The 19,638-nt window shown below is 44.3% G+C and overlaps 2 protein-coding genes across 2 annotated transcripts in view; one reads left to right on the top strand and one right to left on the bottom strand.

Annotated features, from left to right (window-relative positions):
• Positions 1-6,922, top strand: part of bmp6 (bone morphogenetic protein 6) — a 49,767-nt gene extending 42,845 nt beyond the window's left edge. Inside the window, exons 5-7 of the mRNA XM_061666172.1 lie at positions 1,382-1,458; positions 4,161-4,271; positions 4,342-6,922. Coding sequence (XP_061522156.1) covers positions 1,382-1,458; positions 4,161-4,271; positions 4,342-4,491 — 338 coding nt within the window. The 3' untranslated portion in view covers positions 4,492-6,922. The remainder of the gene's footprint in view (positions 1-1,381; positions 1,459-4,160; positions 4,272-4,341) is intronic.
• txndc5 (thioredoxin domain containing 5) lies at positions 5,635-17,828 on the bottom strand. The gene is given in 11 exon segments (XM_061666171.1): positions 5,635-7,620; positions 7,918-8,047; positions 8,757-8,839; positions 9,974-10,228; positions 12,243-12,329; positions 12,517-12,632; positions 13,199-13,283; positions 13,375-13,422; positions 13,424-13,484; positions 15,782-15,934; positions 17,476-17,828. Coding segments are annotated over 11 exon segments (1,479 nt in total). The 5' UTR covers positions 17,814-17,828; the 3' UTR covers positions 5,635-7,497.
• Between the last annotated feature and the right edge of the window lie 1,810 nt (positions 17,829-19,638).

The raw sequence follows: 19,638 nt of genomic DNA, 5'->3' as shown, positions 1-19,638 counted from the left end.
GTGTCGTTTGTAGTGTCGTAAAGTGCAGTTAAAAAATTGCTACTTTTGGTGGCGGGATGTTAATGACGCCGGTCTCGTGCACTGCACGCGTCACACGTGTGTTTGACTTTGACACATACGACTTAGAGGCCTTATCATGCGGTAACACTGTCGTTCCCTACGAGCACGACGCCCCCGGCCGGCTGTCATGTCAAAACCAAAAGGTAAGCAGAGCTGTATTGATTTTTGTGACATGCATCGATTAGCATCGTTGATAACAGATGGCATTTGATTGTGGTTTGTACATTTGTTGTTGAGATGGTGTAGCAGTCAATGGAAACACGCTTTTGTGCACACCATGCGTGTTTGTCGCGTCCCATTAGAATCGCAGCTGCTTAAGCGAGGTCGCTGTTGACAAGCGGTTGACGACCTGGTGACAAACACCAATGTCTGCAGTCCGACTCCCTGTGACGGAGGCGCTCGCATTCGTCTGGAAACGGTTCCAACTTCTTGCTTTTCTGCGACGGCTACTTGGAGAAAATGGCAACCCGTGGGCTTGCCGTCAGCGAGCACATTAGGGCGCAAGGGAGAGCATATTGCGGTCGTGGTTACTCACCCACGCCTTTTCGGTTCTGCGTGCCGCCTCTCTGTGGATGTTGCGGCAGGACCCGGCGCGGTGCCGTGCTCTTCCTGCCATTGTCTCCGACGGAGCGCCCGCAAGACGTAAAGCGTGTCAGCGAAAGCGAGCGAGAGAAGGCGTCGGCGGAAAGTCGGCATCGCCGTCCTGACTTCAGCGCGGTGACGCATGCCAGCAATGACCTACTCGACTCGGAAAGCAATACCTGCGCTGTCTCCTCCTCCCCTGCCGCTCGGCCGCAAGATCGTTAAGCGCAAACCGCAGGAGAAGTCCTCGAGGCCGGTTTGCTTGCGCGGTGCGAGTCACTTCTTGTACTCGGGCCAGCGCAATATTTGAATGCTGATTAATTCAATCGGGTGCAGTCTTTGCGAATGCGCGGCACAGTGAGCACCGTAATGAGCTTTTTGGGCCTGAGCGCCGGTTACGCCCTCAAATGCGTCCACACCCAAGCGTCTTGCATGCATATTACAGTTGTTCTTCAGAAAGCACTGTGTCACAGTTGCACGGTTGAATTGGGAGATATTTAGAAAAACGTGACCGTAATGATGCCAAGCCTCAAATGCCATTTTCTCTTCTCTTCTTTTTTTTTTTTTTTTTTTTAACTGCTTACAACCATGGAAAGACGTGGACCCACTGAATATTTTTAGTGTCTAAATATACTGGATAGTAAGGTGTAAGTTATATTTAAAGTATTGGTCATTGTAACACTTTTTTAAAATGTCCTGAATAAAAATACATGAACAAATAATAATTTCTCTCTTTCAGACTACAACGGCAGCGATCAAAAGTCAGCCTGCAGAAGGCACGAGCTCTACGTCAGCTTTCGAGAGCTGGGCTGGCAGGTAAAGGACGCGTACGCTGGCAGTACGCTTCAAGTGGATGGGCTGGAATCGAGTTAACCAAAAAATGCAGCGAGGAAAAATAAAATAGACTTAGTAGATATAAGCAACAGTACAGTGGAATCCTAAACGTGGAAAACCCCGGACACTGTGACATGCGGAATTTGCTCAAATCCAACCACTGTTATGCGCGGCGTTATACTGTAAATATACACTTGTGAAGTCACGTTCAAAGCAAGAGACACTTGTCATAGTGAATTTAGTGTTTTGGTTTTGTCGTTCACTCGCCTGACATCCGTGCACGGCTTATCCTCATGCTGGGTGGGATGAGCGTCAGCTCGCCCGTGACCCCTCGACAGGTTAAGCGGTATGCAGAATAATACATGCTTAATGTCCCTTTACACTTCTGTCAGTGGAATTTTGAAGGTGTATCTATGATTCACCAAGTTTGGGACGGACTTTTTAGTTTGTACATTTTTTACTTCCTATGGGGAAAATAGTTACAAAATTATGTCATTCATTTTTTTTCCTTCCGCAGACATTTTTTCTAATGCAATATACGAATATTGATTGTGAATATTTATTTGGGAGGTCGGTTATGCTCGAGTCACCAAGTATGCACAATCTCGGGGCAGGTGGAACCCTGCACTTCCAAATATGCGAGAGTTTCTGCCGAGTTTCTGGCCGCCTTCAAAATGTTGAGGTTTAGTTCTGGGGGGAAAAAAAACAAAACAAAACAAAACAAAAAACAAGTCCGTTTCTCATCTTAAAACATGACTCCGAAGAGCTGAACTGCAATCCAGATTGAAAGCCTCTTGTGAATATAGTCGTAGTGAGCCTTTGAATGCAGCCCGCAGCATCGCTTGACTGCTTTACTGCGTAATTCCTGACACGCGGCGAGTGCCAAGAAAACAACGTCCGTCTGACAAAAAAAGCGGACTTAAGTAGCTCGGAGACCTCAAGATGTCAGATTTAACGACGTTGGCGTTCTGTTTGCGTGTGTTAGTTGTGTTTTACAGAGAGACGAATAAAAATAACATACCTTTCAAACAAGCTGTCTGGAAACACTGAGCTGACACCAACAGGGACACACACACACACACACGCACACTCTTAGGTGCTGAGAATGTGCCAGAAAAGAGTCGAAGGAGACAAGAAGTATGACTTGCCTGAGTGAGTTCACAGACCAAAATGCTTGAGCAGGACTTGTGCTGAGACAAACTTCAGAGATTCATGCGGAATTTGCTCCACTGAAGCTCATCGGGCCTCGTTCACTAACCGCGCACACGCGCACGCGCACGCACACATTGGTGCTTCAATGGTGGGTGCGCGCGTCTGACACGCAAACCTGTGATTTCGTCCTTGTTTTTGTTCGTCCTCTGTGAGCAACTTTAGAAGCTCCTCAGAAGCTCCATGAGTACGCACAAATAATGCAGGGTCGGCCATCGTAAATACATCTTTTACCGACATATTGAAGCTACAGTTATTCATTAAAAACAATACTAATATCTTTGGCGATAATAAGTCAGCGGCACGGTGGACGACCGGTTAGAGCGTCAGCCTCGCAGTTCTGAGGACCCGGGTTCAATCCCCGGCCCCCCCTGTGTGGAGTTTGCGCGTTCTCCCTGTGCCTGCGTGGCTTTTCTCCGGGCGCTCCGGTTTCCTCCCGCATCCCAAAAACATGCATGAATTGGAGACTCTAAATTGCCCATAGGTGTGAATGTGAGTGCGAATGGTTGTTTGTTTGTATGTGCCCTGCGATTGGCTGGCAACCAGTTCAGGGTGTACCCCGCCTCCTGCCCGATGACGGCTGGGATAGGCTCCGGCACGCCCGCGACCCTCGTGAGGAGAAGCGCGACAGAAAATGGATGGATGGATAATAACTCAAAGCAGAAATTTGCTCACGGGTTGATCGTCCCTAAATATCAGACGGACACTTCTCATCACTTTTACCCTCGTCCCGTTGCATGTACTGCATGTGTGTCAATGGCGGCGTGTGTGGCCGACACGGACGCTCAGCGAGGAAGTGCAATCAGGCCGGCCGCGTTTCCTCGCCGTTTCAACGCGTCAGTATTGTTTCTGATCCCTGCGATAACGTGTTGAATATATTCCGTGATTCTGCATGTGCAAATGTGAATTCACGGCACACACACACACACACCGCCAGTGCAATCGTTTACTTGCCAATACTGTATACGGCACGTATATTTCCTGTCGCTTCCAATACTAATTTCATAAATTTCACCAACGACAAATGCCTCTTTGCAGTGCGACATTTATTTATTCCTTATGGAACGTTTGCTCATTTGCAGCTCTTGCTGGTTTCACATGCTCGAACTTGACTCCGGTTTTCAAGCCATTCGAGTTGATCTTTTTTTTCGCCTGGCAAGTCAGCTTTGCAAAATCATTTGCAATTTGCAAAGACAAAGAAAGAGTTTTTAATAATGACTGTCATTGTCATTTGCTTTTTTTTTTTTTTTTCTCTCAGTGAAGCGGGTGAAACAATCCATTAAAATTTGATTTTTATTGGGGGGGGGGGGGAAAGATTGTATTTTAAGGCCGTATCGCCCAGTCCTAAATTATACTGCAATACAATTGGTAGGGGGGAAAAACACAGTGCAATAGTCCACTTTTCCTTTCCTTCTTTAACATTTCAGCTCAACAACAGTACTTCATCCAAATGTAAAACGCTTCCCATGTTTTAGGACTGGATCATTGCGCCTGAAGGCTACGCCGCCAACTATTGTGAAGGAGAGTGCTCCTTCCCCCTCAACGCCCACATGAATGCCACCAACCACGCCATCGTACAGACTCTGGTACGACCCGCGTACGCGTGGCAAGAGTCGTCTTACGTTCCAAGCATAATAAGCCGCTGTCTTCTTTCAGGTGCACCTGATGAATCCCGAGAATGTCCCGAAGCCCTGCTGCGCCCCCACCAAGCTCCACGCCATCTCCGTGCTCTACTTTGACGACAACTCCAACGTCATTTTGAAGAAATACAAGAACATGGTGGTGCGGGCCTGCGGCTGCCATTGACGCTCCCCACTGGGGAGTGGGGCATTGCGGTAGTTAGGTTGGCCGTCGATGCGGTTCCTCAGACCTGCGCGGGACGTTCAGCGTTGCGTGTGGTTACGGTAATCCCAGGGACGTCTCGAGCGTTACTTGGAAAATCGGACATGGATTTAAAGGGACAATGCGTGTCATCTCGTGGAAACTTCCGGCAAAGATGCTCCAAGTGATTCTGACTGCACCTTCTCCATCGATGAGTGGGCAAAACTGAACTGTGGTTAGACCAGTCGGAGTGCTGCTTTCATGCCCGTCCCATTCGTGTTTAATCACCTTCTAATGGCAGGTTTTGGCAACAGATTATGGAGGCGGACAGACCACGCCCATTTCGTCTGGAATTTATCATCCTCATTCTGGATTAATGGCCAGCGTGCTCCCAGTGACTGTAAAATTCTTATCAGTTCTTATGATTTCAAGTGCCAGTCCAAGTCCCACCAGGAGATAATCCCAATCACAGGCAAAATTCTGGGCATTTTTAATTTTTTTGGGGTCTAAATTACCCAGCAGCAAGCCGTTGTCATTAAAGTCCCTGTAAAGCGAAAACCAATGTCTTGTAAATTTGACACACCGCAATAGAAGAGCGATGTTAACAACCCCGCCAAGTGTGAACGATTAAAACAAACGCGGAGTATACAGAATGAGACCTCATAATCATGGAGAAAATTCTGTGCGCTCGCATGCTTTGGGCGTGGGGTTTCTACAATCAAAAACGTACATGAGCTGTTCACACACTACAGTACCAATACAGTGTGTGTGTGTGTATACATATATATAATCTTCAATTCAGTTAAGTAACGTACCTGTGACGAAACCAAGGGGCCGAGTCACTGAAATGCATCCGTGCGGTCAGTGAACAGGATGCGCGCTGATCATTGCAATCCAGCCATTCGTCCATTTTCCGAACCGCTTATCATCAGTGGGGTCGCTAGCCACTCCCTTATCCTCCACCTTCGACGTGGCTATTCGCCTCTCCCGTGCCAATCGTGCCGCGGCTTTGTGGTTCAATCAAATATTTTACAGTATTTTGTATGTGGAGCCACAAAACTCAATACAGGGTCACATTTTTACCACTGCAGCGCTTCGTGTGCAGTAAATGACTTTTTGGCCGCGGTCCACTTCAGTTGCTTTCGGCCACGTCGCATTAGTAACTTTACGCAGGGTAACCACTCATGCAATGAAGGTGTTACACTTTCTATATAGTGGGGGAGGGGTGTATGCACCGCACCCAAAAGAATATTTCACGCCGTATCATCACAATTGAGCACGACATAGATCTGTCTTTGCACGTTTTGATCCATTTTTAGAAGGATATCTCTTGAATTCACTTCACAGGTCTTTATTAAGGTCACATGGCGTAAAACAGTCAACTTTTTGGGTGTTAAAACTGTGGCAAAAGCAATGATCATGTGCAGTCAAATCCTGTTTTTTGTTCACCATTTATTTGCTTCTCAAATTATATTTACACTCCCAAAATATAAAAGACTGAACCAAAGTGTCCACAGGCTATTTTAGCAGCACCTTCCTCCAAATAACACCCCCCCCACCCCGTGTCAATATTTGTGTGTTCAACATGATGCATGTTGCGGCTCGGGATGTTTTGGTCCAAACAAGTCAAGAATAAGGCCCTATCCGCCCAACACACCCACTTCTGTCGCGATGCTGCTGACAGCCTGTCACGAAAGTGTGCAAAAACATCATCATTCACGTTTGTACATTTTCTTTCTTCTGTGGATTTTTTTTAGACAATATATTTGAATGAAAATCTAACAGCAATACTAAGAATCTCAATACCTAATGTGCCTAGCCAATCATCAAACACAAAATATACCTCTGGTAAGCTGCTGTTTACATTTGTGATCATGTTCTTGTGTAAATACTTGTACATTCGCAGTTTATTTATTGCACCTTTGTTAAAAAATGAATTACACCTTATGAGACACGTGGAGAAGCAAACTTTTTTTTTAGTTTTTTTTTTTATTATTATGAAATCTCATGTTACAACTTGCCATTAGTGTTTTTTTTTTTTTTTTTTGTACAAATCCGTGGGCTGAGCACAACCCATGACTGCATAACAAAAAAAACCAACAACAAACAAACAAAAAAGTGTCACTGAAGTTCCTTAGACCATGTGCTTTCCATAAAGATTTACTGGCAAAAAACCGATTTGTGTGTACCTTGTATTACTTTGTCAAAGAGCAACATGTGCATCACATCTCATTTACTGTCCACTTTGTGCAAAAATAAAGAAACGGTTTCAGCATATGGAGCAAAAACAATGGTTTGGTTGAGTGATTGATCGATCGATTCAACTTCTTCACGGATGAGATTTTAGAAACTAAAATCAGTGCTTTGACCCCACTGGGCCACAGAGAACACTTCCTTTCAAAAGTCCAAACAATAAGACTATTTTAAAACTACACCGCATGTCGTCCACGATTGGTGACGTTCTGTTCTAAAAACGTCCATCAACCCTTTTGAGGATATTTAGAGAGTACCATTCAGGTTTTCAGATAAACCGAAGCAGCAGAAACTAAAATCTTCTTGAGTAATGGAGATATTATGGGGCACCATAGAGGAGCTGATCGGTCTTCAAATTTCTTCGTGTCAGACTCCAAGCTCAGTGAGCTTTGTCCCTGAGAGTTAAGTTACACTGAAAGGTAACAATTAATGGCTTGCATTTGAACAACAGATCCCATGTATATAAAAAAAAAAAAAAAGGCTACTACAAATCACGTCGGATAAGAACCGAGACCCCCCCCCCCCCCGCCCCCCTTTTTCAGAAACTTTATAAGAGGTTTTGAAAGAACCAAGAATGAGAAATACATTCGCATACCCAAACACCCAAAATTGTTCTGTCAACACAGTAAAACTAGAGAGTGAGGTTTGGCTGGTGCAGGGCACACGCTGCTGCTGCCGCTGCTGCCGCTGCCGCCGCCGCCGCCGCCCGAGGGGCCACAATTGCAATGCAGGCGGTCCTCACAGCTCATCCCTCACCTGCTTCAGGACAAAGTCGTGCAGGCTCTCCAGTTCCCGGGGGCCATTATACTCATTGCCCTGCTTCCCGGCGCGGAAGATCATCAGGGTGGGGTAACCTTGCACCTGAGGAGGGGTACCGGAAAGAATCGGGCTATAAAATCGGCCACATTGTTGCACCGTCGCTGCGGTGCGAATCTCGAATGCTCATGGCAGCACTTCGTTAAAGATTAAACGATTGAAGATTGTTAAAATGGCGATCCCAGTTTCCACACCTCATTTGCAAACAGATTACAGCCAATGACGTCGTTTATAGCTGCAAGTGCGAGGAGCATTTTCCCCATCGTAACACTTTTAGTGCTTTATGTATTCCGACTGTCAGGGGCCCAACCGGTGTCAACACATCCTTGCGTGCGGACTTACAGAGTACTTGTTGCAGAGCGTGCGCTCCACTGTGCAGTCCACTTTGGCAATCTTGACGTCGGTCAGGGCAGGAAAGTCCTTGGTGGAAAGATCCTCCCACACTGGAGCCAGATGTTTACAGTGGCCGCACCTGCACAGGACCACAGTCCATTAAATCGGGGGTGTCCTAGTTTGGGCTGCTGACCGCATACAGCCCGCCCCCTTCTTCAATCAGGCACCCTGAGCATTGAAATCATCCAGAGTGCTCTAATATTTCTGGCATTCGTTTAAAAAAAGAAAGTCGAGTATCACCTTGAAACCAGTAAGGTTATTGATTTTCTTTATTCATTTCATCCGCAACAAATAAGTTTTTAATTAATTGCATTGTATAATAATGATAAATGCATTTGTAGTTTATGAAATAATCGGTTGATTACAATTAAGTGTATAATGTATGAATTTCGCCGGCACGATGTACAGACTGGTTAGCTCATCCGCCTCGCAGTTCTGAGGACTGAGGTTCAAATCCCAAAGTTTGCATGTTCTCCCCGTGCCAGCGCGGGTTTTCTCCGGGCACTGCGGTTTCCTCCCACATCCCAGAAACATGCGCGCTAGGTTAATGGACAACTCTAAATTGCCCGTAGTTGTGAATGTGAGTGCGAATGGTTGTTTGTTGTTTGTTTGTTTGTATGTGCCCCGCGATTGGCAGTTCAGGGTGTACCCCGCCTCTTGGGAGAGGCTCCGGCATGCCGTAGGACCATTGGGACACACAAAAGTTTGCCCATCGCTAGATTAAATACACAAGTATGACAAAATATTCTGTCAATGAAATAAAGTGACAGCCAACGTAACGATCCTACCATGGAGCAAAGAATTTGACAAAAGTGAATCCTTTGGCGATGGTCTCATCAAAGTTGTGTTCTGTCAGGTTCAAGATGCTGGACTGTGGGCAGAAACAGACAACAAGAGGGGAATAATGTTCGCATTGTTTGCCATATGTCGAGAAAGATACGAGCTGGGTGGAAGGCAATCATGGAGTCAATTGCTGCGGAAAATTGCCAACGACACGGTGCCCAAAAAGGTTACAGAAGCAAAGATTTACGCTCACATCAGTTATTTAATAAGTCATGAACTTTGCTCATCCCTCGAACTAGGAAAAAAGCCCCTGTGCTGAATGAAACAGGAGTTCAGAACATTCACAGAGAGATTCTCCCATCCCTTAGAAAGTCACTTTTATGATCAGCAAAAAAGCAAATTGATGTATTTGTATGCAAACTGCTCTTTTGTTGCCAAAGTGAGGGCGGGACCAATCAAAGCGGATACGTCATAGTGGTGGGACTCAATTGAAAAATAACTTATCCAATTAATCGGAGGCTTTGTAATTAATCTTGATGAATTGCATTTTAATCGTATAACAATATTTTACCCAAAAATTATTCTTATTTTTTTGTGTGCACGACAATCAAATAATAAGACGGACGTCAATACTGTTATCTCTGGAAAGATGCATTTAATTGTATTACAACTCTCAGAACTCATAGCGTGACTGCTAGCGCTAACAGCTTCGGCTTTCTCTGTGCTTGCTCTGACGTGCTTTGCATTTAGACTGTACAAGACGGTTGAGGTGTTTTGATGGCACGCAAACTCCTTTTTGCATAGTCTGCACAAGACTATCCTTTTTATCGCGTAGTTTTTTGTTTTCTTTTTTTGCATTAAATTGACCTCCCAACAGTCCTTCATCGGATTCCGCCATTGTACTAGCCCTTAGCCGCATGGCGATGTGGTTAGCCATGACGTCTGACGTGTGAGCCAGTGCAGTGTAATTGGTGTACCAGGAAGTCGTGCACTGACATTAAAATGCGACAACATTTTTTTACACACTATTTTGTTGTGATCAATTAATCGCGATTAATACGTTAAAGTCCCACCACTAATACGTACATCACACATGTGATTACCCTGTCCTTTCTGGTCATTTGGAAATTGTCAATGTCAATTTTATAAGGTGAAACTCTCCTCTTAGTTACCAGTTGAAACATTTTCTTCCCATCAGGATCATGATGCACATCAAGCTCACCTTCTCCTCCTCCTTGGCGTCTTCTTTGACTTCTACCTTTTCTGGCGCCTCCTTGGCGTCTTCTTTGACTTCTACCTTTTCTGGCGCCTCCTTGGCGTCTTCTTTGACTTCTACCTTTTCTGGCGCCTCCTTGGCTTCTTCCTCCGCTTCTTTATCGGTTTCTTCCTCTTTCATCTTTGCAGCGTTCAACATCTGATCCACAAAGTCTTTGAGGGTGTCATAGTCTCGCTTTCCTTTGTAACGCGTTACTTCTATCTGCAGTGGGAAGCACATATAAGCAATAACCTTCAATTTGTCACCAGAGATATTATTAATCTCTGAACACGACATTGAGTATGGTGTTTATTAAAAAAAAAAAGGCTTAGTGATGTGTGTTTGACTTAGGAGCCATTTGTATTAAAAAAGCCTGTTACAAATAGACTTTACACCGATTTTATCGGGCTGATCGGTATCGGCCGATATTTCGCATTTTATGCTGATCGGCTTTAAGGTCGTAATTCGCCGATCCGATCAATGACGTCATTGATCGCCTCCGCAAAAGACAAATTTACTCCGCGTCGCCGCGTGCACAAGATATTGGAATCCGAAAGCTATTTTATTTTTAGCCTTGTCGCGTGTCTTTTGACGTCGTACTGTAAATATCTGACGGCCAATCAAGTTATTTTAAAACAAATTAAAATTAAACAAATAATCATACAATTTTAAAAAATGTTAAAAATGTCGGCGGTGTGGGACAGACAACACGTAATGCCCGGATCAAACTACGAGACAAATTTGCTCTTTCACGATTGCACTATGTCAGACTACTGCAATCAAATCTTGTATTCCGATACCACCGCATCCTGTTTTTTACGATCATTGGGCTTTATCTTGCCCACTCAAATGCGACCAGATACACTCGTTACCGTGGCGACGACAACAAGAGTGGATCGCGCCGACTGTATTATAAGGGCAAAATGGGGAAAAACGTGTGTTGGTGGTCGCCGGTGCTCAGGACAGGAGAGGACGTTCGTTTCAGGCTTGCTTGACGTATGTTCACGCACATTTAATACGATACGGCAATAAAATGTTATGTAGCCTAGCAAGCTACTGCTAGCATGAACGGTTGGCCGCAAACATCCCGCCGTTCTGTCGAATGATGCTCTAAAGTTTCGTTGTGTGGGTGAAGTCATTCAATTAAAAATAAATAATTGAATTACAGTAAGTTAGTTCCCATTATTTCTGTCATCTAAAGTTGGTTTGACCTGAATACCCGATCTGACTAGAGCAGCGATTTCCAAACTTTATGGAGCGAACGAACATATTTTACAATTGAAAAATCTCACGGCACACCAACAAACAAAAATGTCACAAAAAGTGGATCCATTCATGACAGTATTTACTTCCTGCCATCTAATAGAAGACCATTTATCAATTATCATCAAATAATTTAGCGTTTGTTGTCCTTAATTGGCAAAAACAGCCCGATTATCTTTATGTTTGTACCAGACCTAATGCACGTTTGTATTTGTTATTTTGAGGTTAAATGATTCTGCATCCTTTTCTTTCGGTCATTAATTTCATGATAATACCTTTTATCTTTAGGCGCCTTTCTATAAACTCAAATTCACCCAACCCAAAAAGTATATGAAGGTTGCCGTTATAAAATAATAAAAATGTTCAATACAATTTTGATTAATAATGCAACATATAAAATAGAATGATAGTAAAATGATTGTAGTTAATGTAATACAGTGGAACTTAAGCGTATTTATACATATTTTGTGTACATACAGTATATGGCAGTATAAGATTTATTTAAAAATATTGCCTGTAGGGTTAATAAAGCTTTTATCACGGTGGGAGTATTTTTTGTTTGGCAATCAGTCTTGTCGGCTTTGTCATAAAGTGCTGTGATTATAGTGAAATTTTTTTTTCTCTGGGTTTATCGTAGCCGCCCGCTCACACTGTCCCAGCCCTTAGTTCCAACCAATCGTCACGGTAACAAAAGCACAATCAACAGTGGTCCAATGGTAGTACAGGGGCGGTGACACATTTGCACAAACCGATATGACCCCGACCAAACTGATTTCAATCCACAGTGTTACAAGGGGATCGCGTCCTGAAATTTTGGGTGTATTTTGACTATTTTTTTTTTTTTTTTTTTTTTTAAGTTTTAAATTATGAAACAATGCATGCCTGTTCTTCACTTTCTGTACCATTTCTATTAAAATCTTGCAAGAACATGTTAAGTAAGTCGTGATGTGCCGAGTTAGAAAATGTCCCATACCTTCTCGCCTGACTTGAAGAACAGCAGTGAGGGATATCCCCGCACGCCAAACTGAAGACACACTTCCTGGTATTGTGTGCAGTCCAGCTGAAGAACAACACAGCAACATTGGAATTAAAACACTCATTTGAATAGAAAATGTGCTTTAATGTGCTGCCATCATGACATACTAACGGGGGGGGGGGGGGGCAAACAGGTGATAGTTGAGTTTCTAGGTCATTTGGGTTGTAAATTGCTATCCTCTCCATAATAATGTGTGATAAAAAGGGCCCACCTTTCCTATTTTGATGTCATCAGAGTGCTCAAAGGTGGAGGCCATCTGCTCCCAAGTAGGAGCCATGGCTTTGCAGTGGCCACACCATGGGGCGTAGAACTTGACGAAATGTGCACCTGAACAAAGAAAAGGGACCAATTCTCAGGCAACCTGAATTAACTAACAAACAATCACAACAATACACTTGACAGATACAGTTGTGTACACCATGTTGTTCTATATCGAGGCCGAGCTGTTTACAGATTGACACAGTGCTGTAAAAGCAAATCGCCACCTCCTACGCAGTTTAATGCAACCATTACAGCACATTTACTGCTCCTCTGTTGCCAAAATGTGAACGAAGGACCAATAAACACAGCCTGAAAAAAAAAACGCCTACGTCATGTCCTGTCCATTCTGGTCATTTATTTTTTGCTTGAGAACCAAAATAGTAGCGACTTCAGCGAGGGTTGCTCCGCTTTTCACCGACTCGTGCGACGGAGTAAAATAAATTGTCAGTTACATCAATTAAGGCAAGGAGAAACGGATCCAGATTGACCGCTTTTGCTGGTTGGAACTTGAACAGCAGGTTTTGCATTTGGGACACAACACAAAAGCTTTAGCTACAGTGATAAGGCAAGATTCATCTCATAAAAGAAAGCTGGAACTTGTCTTTCATTGTTCTAACAAACAGGAGTTTTACCTTTGCTAACGTGCGCCTTAAAGTTGCCGGTGGTGAGCTCATACATGCCGTCCTTGGGCTCTGGAGGAACATCGACGGGTGGCTCCTGTGCAGGAAGCAGAACAAGGAGGGGCAAGTGAGACTCATTAACAGCTGGATTTCAACACAACGACTTTACATTACGTGGCCTCACTTACAGAAGAAGGCTCCTTCTCAAGCGTCTTCAACATCCAGTCCTCCAAAGCCGTGCAGCTCCCTCATTCCGTGGTATTTGATAGGTGCCTGTTCAGGCTTGTACAACACTAGCCTAAAAATAACACAAACATGCTAGAAATAGTAGCGATGCACCAAAAGCACCAATACGGCCGAAACAAGGTGTTGTGATGACGTGAGCAAAAACCACATCCAGAGCAGCGCACTTCTCCGAATAAAGCTTGGAGGGGCCACCGACGACGCGCCGTGCTTCACGGGCGTCTCACTCTTGCGGTTTAGCGGCCTCGACGCTCGGCCAAGATAGATCTTAATTGGGGCTAGGCGATAATACAATAATCAAAATAGCTTTTCCGTGATAAGCATATGAACCGCAGTCAAGAGACTTCGAAAGATTTCATTTGTCAGACAATGTTTCGACGGACAATCCGAATAGCCAAATGGCACAAAAGGTTCTGCAGCGTGTATTTATTTTGGTTTTGTCCGACAAGGAAACTGAGTAACATGCACCCTTCACCCCCGTCCAAAAACAACGAACAAATTGTATCGCAAAAGACGAGCTACCGGTAAGCACAATTGAAAATGACAATTAACGTAGGCCTCGTTACCAGCTCCCTGGGCGGAAATTGGAATTGGAAAACTTGAGAGCTTTATGAATATGTATTATTCATTATTGATTTAACTTTATGAATATATGTTTTATTTGTATTACACAGTTGTATAATGTTGCAGGTCATCTTAAACTTCAGAAACAAAAATATTAAATTCAAAAGGTTAAGAGGAACAGGAAATGTTAAGATAGAAAAAAAATCTTGATTTGTTTCCTATCGCGATATGCAATCCCCTCCAAATGTATTGGAACGGCAAGGTCAATTCCTTTGTTTCTCTTTGCGTTTCAGATCAAAAGATGAATATGAGACAAAAGTTCAGAATTCCAACTTTTATTTCATGGCATGTGCCTCGACGTGTTAAACAACTCAGCACAGAGCACCTTTTGTTTGAAGCCACCCACTTTTCAAGTGAGCAAAGGTACTGGGATACACATTATTAAATTAAGTTAAAGCGAATAACATTTGGCGGCACAGTGGACGACTGGTTAGAGCGTCTGCCTCACAGTTCTGAGGACCGGGGTTCAATCCCCGGCCCCGTCTGTGTGGAGTTTGCATGTTCTTCCCGTGCCTGCGTGGCTTTTCTCCGGGCACTCCGGTTTCCTCCCACATCCCAAAAGCACGCGTGGTAGGTTAATTGAAGACTCTAAATTGCCCGTAGGTGTGAATGGTTGTTTGTTTGTATGTATGTGCCCTGCGATTGGCTGACAACCGGTTCAGGGCGCACCCCGCCTCCTGTCCGATGATAGCTGGGATAGGCTCCGGCGGGCCCGCGACCCGCGTGATGAGAAGCGGCTCAGAAAATGGATGGATGGGTGAATAACATTTAATATTTAGTGGCATAACCCTTACTTGCAATAACTGCATCAAGCCTGCGACCCATTGACTTCAGACTGTTGCATTCTTCAATTGAAAAGCTTTTCCAGGCCTTTACTGCAGCCTGTTTCAGTTGTAGTTTGTTTTTGGGGGGGGGGTTCTCCCTTCAGTCTTCTCATCAGGAGGTAAAATGCATGCTCTAATGGGTTAAGGTCCGGTGACTGACTTGCCCAGTCTAAGACCTTCCACTTTTCCCCCCTGATGAAGTCCTTTGTTGTGTGTGTTTTAGGTCGTTGTTTTGTTGCATGATGAAGCTTCTCCCGATTATTTTGGATGCATTTTTCTGTAAACATGTCGACTTGAGAATCCATTCTGCTGCTACCATCCTGAGTTATATAATCAATAAAGACTCGTGAGCCCGTTCCAGAAGCAGCCATGCAAGCTCAATCGCGTTGATCGATTTTCCCTCTTCTCTCAACTTCAAATTGGTTTGCTTTTCTCCCATAGACCGCTCTCTGGTCTTAATGTTTGCTTAACAGCAAATGTAGTTTTCACAGGTGAAACCTAAAGCCAAACACAAGCACTATCTAATGTTTGAGCAATCAATCTAAAAGGCAACACCTGAGAAACTAGAAACACCCATCAGTCACGCTCCAATACTTTTGATCACCTGAATAGTAGGTGGCTTCAAACAAAAGGCGCTCTGTCCTGAGTTGTTTAACACATCGAGATGTAAATGCCAGGAAAGAAAAGATGGAATTCGGAACTTTTGTCTCATATTCATCTTTTGATCTGAAACCCAAAGGTCTTCGGTATACAACAAAAACAAAGGAATTGACTTTGTCGTTCCAATACTTTTGGAGGGGACGGTACATCAATATCGACTGATATGATAAAAATATTGTGATGGGATTTTTTTTCCCATATCGCTTTGCAACCATACACTGAAGACAAGTAGAGAAATACTTGCGTGGGGTAGCCTTGGATTTTGTGTTCGTTGGAGCAGAACTTGGTGTCCTGGGTGCAGTCTACTTTTACGACATAGACGGGGGGCTCCTCCATGCTGTTGTACTTCTCTGCCAATTCATTCCATGTTGGCTGCAGCTTCTGACAATGGCCGCACCTGTTCACAACAAAAGGTAGAGAGACGGCTTTAAAAAAATATTTTATTGTGACACTCGAGTCAAAGTTGAAAACATTATAAATAAAAATAACTATGAACTATGTTAGGGTTCTTCTCTATAGTGAGCATCTCCAAGGAATTCGAACATGTTCAATTTCACGGCGACTCCCTGGCGACCAGGCAAGTCTCCAGGCGACTACAGGAGATGTCTCAGCAACCTGCGGAGACTCGAGTCGCCATCAAGTCACCAACTAGTCTCCAGGCCAGTCTTAGCATACTGTCTGCATAGTCTGGATTGGAGGCACAAACTCTGAGAGTTGGAAGGGGCGTGTCTGGCTTCTGCACTTTTGAGCATCACAATTTTGGTTGTAATATCTGCATTGTTACGGTCTTATGAAATATGCAATGAAATGGAATCAATTCAACATGTCATTATTAAGTGTAAAAAAAATAAAATAAAAATCTGGTCAGATAAAAGTGTCGTATAATGACTATAGGAGAGGCATTTAATGCAATAATTGTAATAAAGTCCCGGTCACCGGCTACGTTCCCTCAGGTAGGCGTTACCGATCAATGCAAACCAGAACTAGTAGACATTCCAACATTCCAACCTTCTTAAACGTCCAACCTACAATTCCATTGCAACATGCTGCCAATTGTTTTTGTCTTGAGTTGGCTGTCACATTTCTGCGGGGCCAATTATATATGACTCGTGCACTCACTGCCGTAGTCTCCGTTGCTGACCAATACTGGCCACTCATGCCAGAGCGGCATCTGCTCCATTTGCACACTGACTGACGAGTATCTGCAACATTTGCACAATCGACATCGTCCCACATTATCGCACTACTCGCTTGAAGTCTCGGCGCCCTTTGCACAATGGTCATTATTGCTATTGCAATATTAGTCATTCGATCTTTTTGCAAAATTGTCAAACAAATAATAATAATTTGTAGCGGCATTACCAGATAACTAGCAACCCTTTATTGTTCCATTTTGTCAATGTCTTTTTGTCTCAAAGGTGTTCTCTGTCAATTGACTGTCTGTTGTCGTACTTGAGCGGCTCCAACTACCGGAGACAAATTCCTTGTGTTTTTTTTTTTTTTTGGGACATACTTGGCACATAAAGATGATTCTGACTCTGAGGAACAAGTCTGCTTGTGCCACGTCAGCTCAGTGCATCCCGACTCGCAACTTTCAACTACGTCATTTATCCTTTAAAAAAAAAAACGAAAAAAAACCTAACTTCTAAGCCACTGGCTCGCTAGCAAACTATCAAATGGATTAAAAGCGTTGGCTTATTTAATGCCGAAGATAGCCGATCCACTTCGCCGAATTGAGCTCACCAATGTAAAAGCTGCGCTGCTAGCTTGAGGCTAACTACAAGCGCAAACCCAATACAAAAAAAAAACAAAAGAAGCCAAGCGACAACTAGCGTGTATGCTAACTAGCTCACTCGCCGGTGAGCTCTTATGTCGCTCCATAGCTTTGGGCAAACGCTGCGTTAAAATAGCCGCGAGTGGGAAATAGCGTGAACTCACCGTGGGGCGTAAAACATGACAAAGTGCGGCGCAGTGGGCACCGCTTCCTTGAACATTTCCACCGTGTACGTATGCTTTGCGTGCTCGTCCTCCGTGTCGTTGTGTTCGCAAAATACCGCCGCGAACAGTAGCGAATAAATACAAACTCGGGTAAAAGGAGCGGAATTGGGCGAGGATGCCATGATGCGTGTGCGCCAGCCGCACGATGGAGAAAGCGCGTTCACGCTGCGAATCCGGAACGGCGACTGAGGAGGGGACGCGCGCGTGTGAAGGTTGCATGATCGAGCACATCCGCCGATCCTCGATCCTCGATCCTCCAATCGCTGCGACGCGGACATCTGCAGGCGTTTCAACTCATCTTACCGGCCCGACTGGTTAGAGGAAGCTGGACCAATTCGCACCAATGGAGAACACACCTTGTGAAGAAACTGAATTTCAAAAGGGAGCGTTGGTCCTCATCAGTCTTGTTCTTCACCGTCTTATGGAGGAGCAATACCGTATGTTTGATTTCTTTATTTTTTTGGTCAGTGAAAAAAATACATAAAATAGACAACCATCCATCCATTTTCTACACTCCTTTGAAGTACACCAGTTACATTTAGAAGTTCACGGGATAAAAACATGCATAGTTGACTTCATATGAGCATTATTTGACCAGTGGTCGCTTGCAACACCGACTCTAGATATGAACACGGAACGCTGTTTATAGTATGACAACCTTGGGAATTTTTCCACACAAATACTAGGGTTAGTGTAGCTTCACAAACCGATTTATGTCCAACCTGGTAATGTATCGTGTAAAAAAAACTGAGGCCAAATATAGATGTGTTTAAAAATACAACATGGAAAATGAAGGACGTGAATACTAACAGGTATAAGTGAATCAATTCAGTGGATATCAGAACTTAATAGGACTCGTGAACTTTTCAACATCAGTTTCCTTACTTGGTGTGATACCGTTCAGTTGGACCGTCACCTTGAAGCTTGAACGTTGACATGTTCCATCACTTGTCGTTTTTAACTTCGGAGGCACGGGGCCGTGTCGGGTGGAAGTGCACCCACAATCGTTGATGGGGAACAGCTTGTACGTAACTTTGACGGGGCTTCCTGCCAGTCAAACACATTTCCAACTACACACACCGTGGCATTCCAGAGTTTCAACATGTTTCCCAAATACCAATCCTTGACGGAACAATCCTATGATTTCAAAACCTTAACACATAGTTCTGAACACAATGTCTCTACAGAAGTCAGCGTTAGCAAAAGATCACACAGCCATTTAGACTCGTGCGTCGTTTTGACACCAGCGGTCTTTGCCGGTGCCCATTTCATGTTACAAGCACCAGTGACCTTTACAATCGGAACCAAATCCAAGTTTAATAATAAGGATTCAAATGTGCGCGGAATCGTGACCACATCCTCAACACTGCTGTGACTCGGCAAAAGTACCAGCGAGTCAGCAGTGCAGTCAGGAGACGCAGAAAACGGCCTGTGCACTAGCGATGGAAAACGGTCGAAATTCGCCAATCATTTCTCCTTCGACGAATCAAACAAGAAACCATCTAATTCTATACAAACTCGCTTTTCATCATCGCTAGTAGCTTAACCGTTTGAGATCGAAGCTTGTAACATTTGGACATCATTTTCTTGAAAACACTTACCAGGTTCTACCGGCCCCTCCATGTTCCCATCAAGCTCGAATGCTGCCGTATGCTGGTCGTATGTAAGACCAAAACGGTTCTGGGTTTGAGCCACGAGTAAAATGAACCGTAGTTTGTAAGAATGGGATAAGGATGAAGGATTGCATGCCACTTTATATGTCGTAAATTGGCCTCAATGTTGTTGTCCAGGAATGATTGTAAATCATTTGGAAATTTGTCACGGACGACGCGGGTCACCGGGGTCTCCCTCTGGAGCCAGGCCTGGAGGTGGGGCTACAAGAAAGAAAGCCTACGACTCGATGCCACACACATGAATACTGTAGTGCCTGGAACTGTATCAGATCAACAGGATCCTAACAGCATTTATCAATACCTCAATGAGACTGTGGACGACAACCCCGGAAGCCAACTCAAAGCCAGTTGGACAGGTGAACATCAAATGTGACATACTCCAAGGAGATGCTCTGTCCCCGCTGCTGTTCTGCATAGGCCTGAACCCCCT

This window comes from Phycodurus eques, chromosome 21, assembly GCF_024500275.1.
Source record: "Phycodurus eques isolate BA_2022a chromosome 21, UOR_Pequ_1.1, whole genome shotgun sequence".
Classification (NCBI taxonomy): Eukaryota; Metazoa; Chordata; class Actinopteri; order Syngnathiformes; family Syngnathidae; genus Phycodurus; species Phycodurus eques.
Note: the sequence above shows the minus strand (reverse complement) of the source record. Positions and strands in the feature narration are given on the sequence as shown.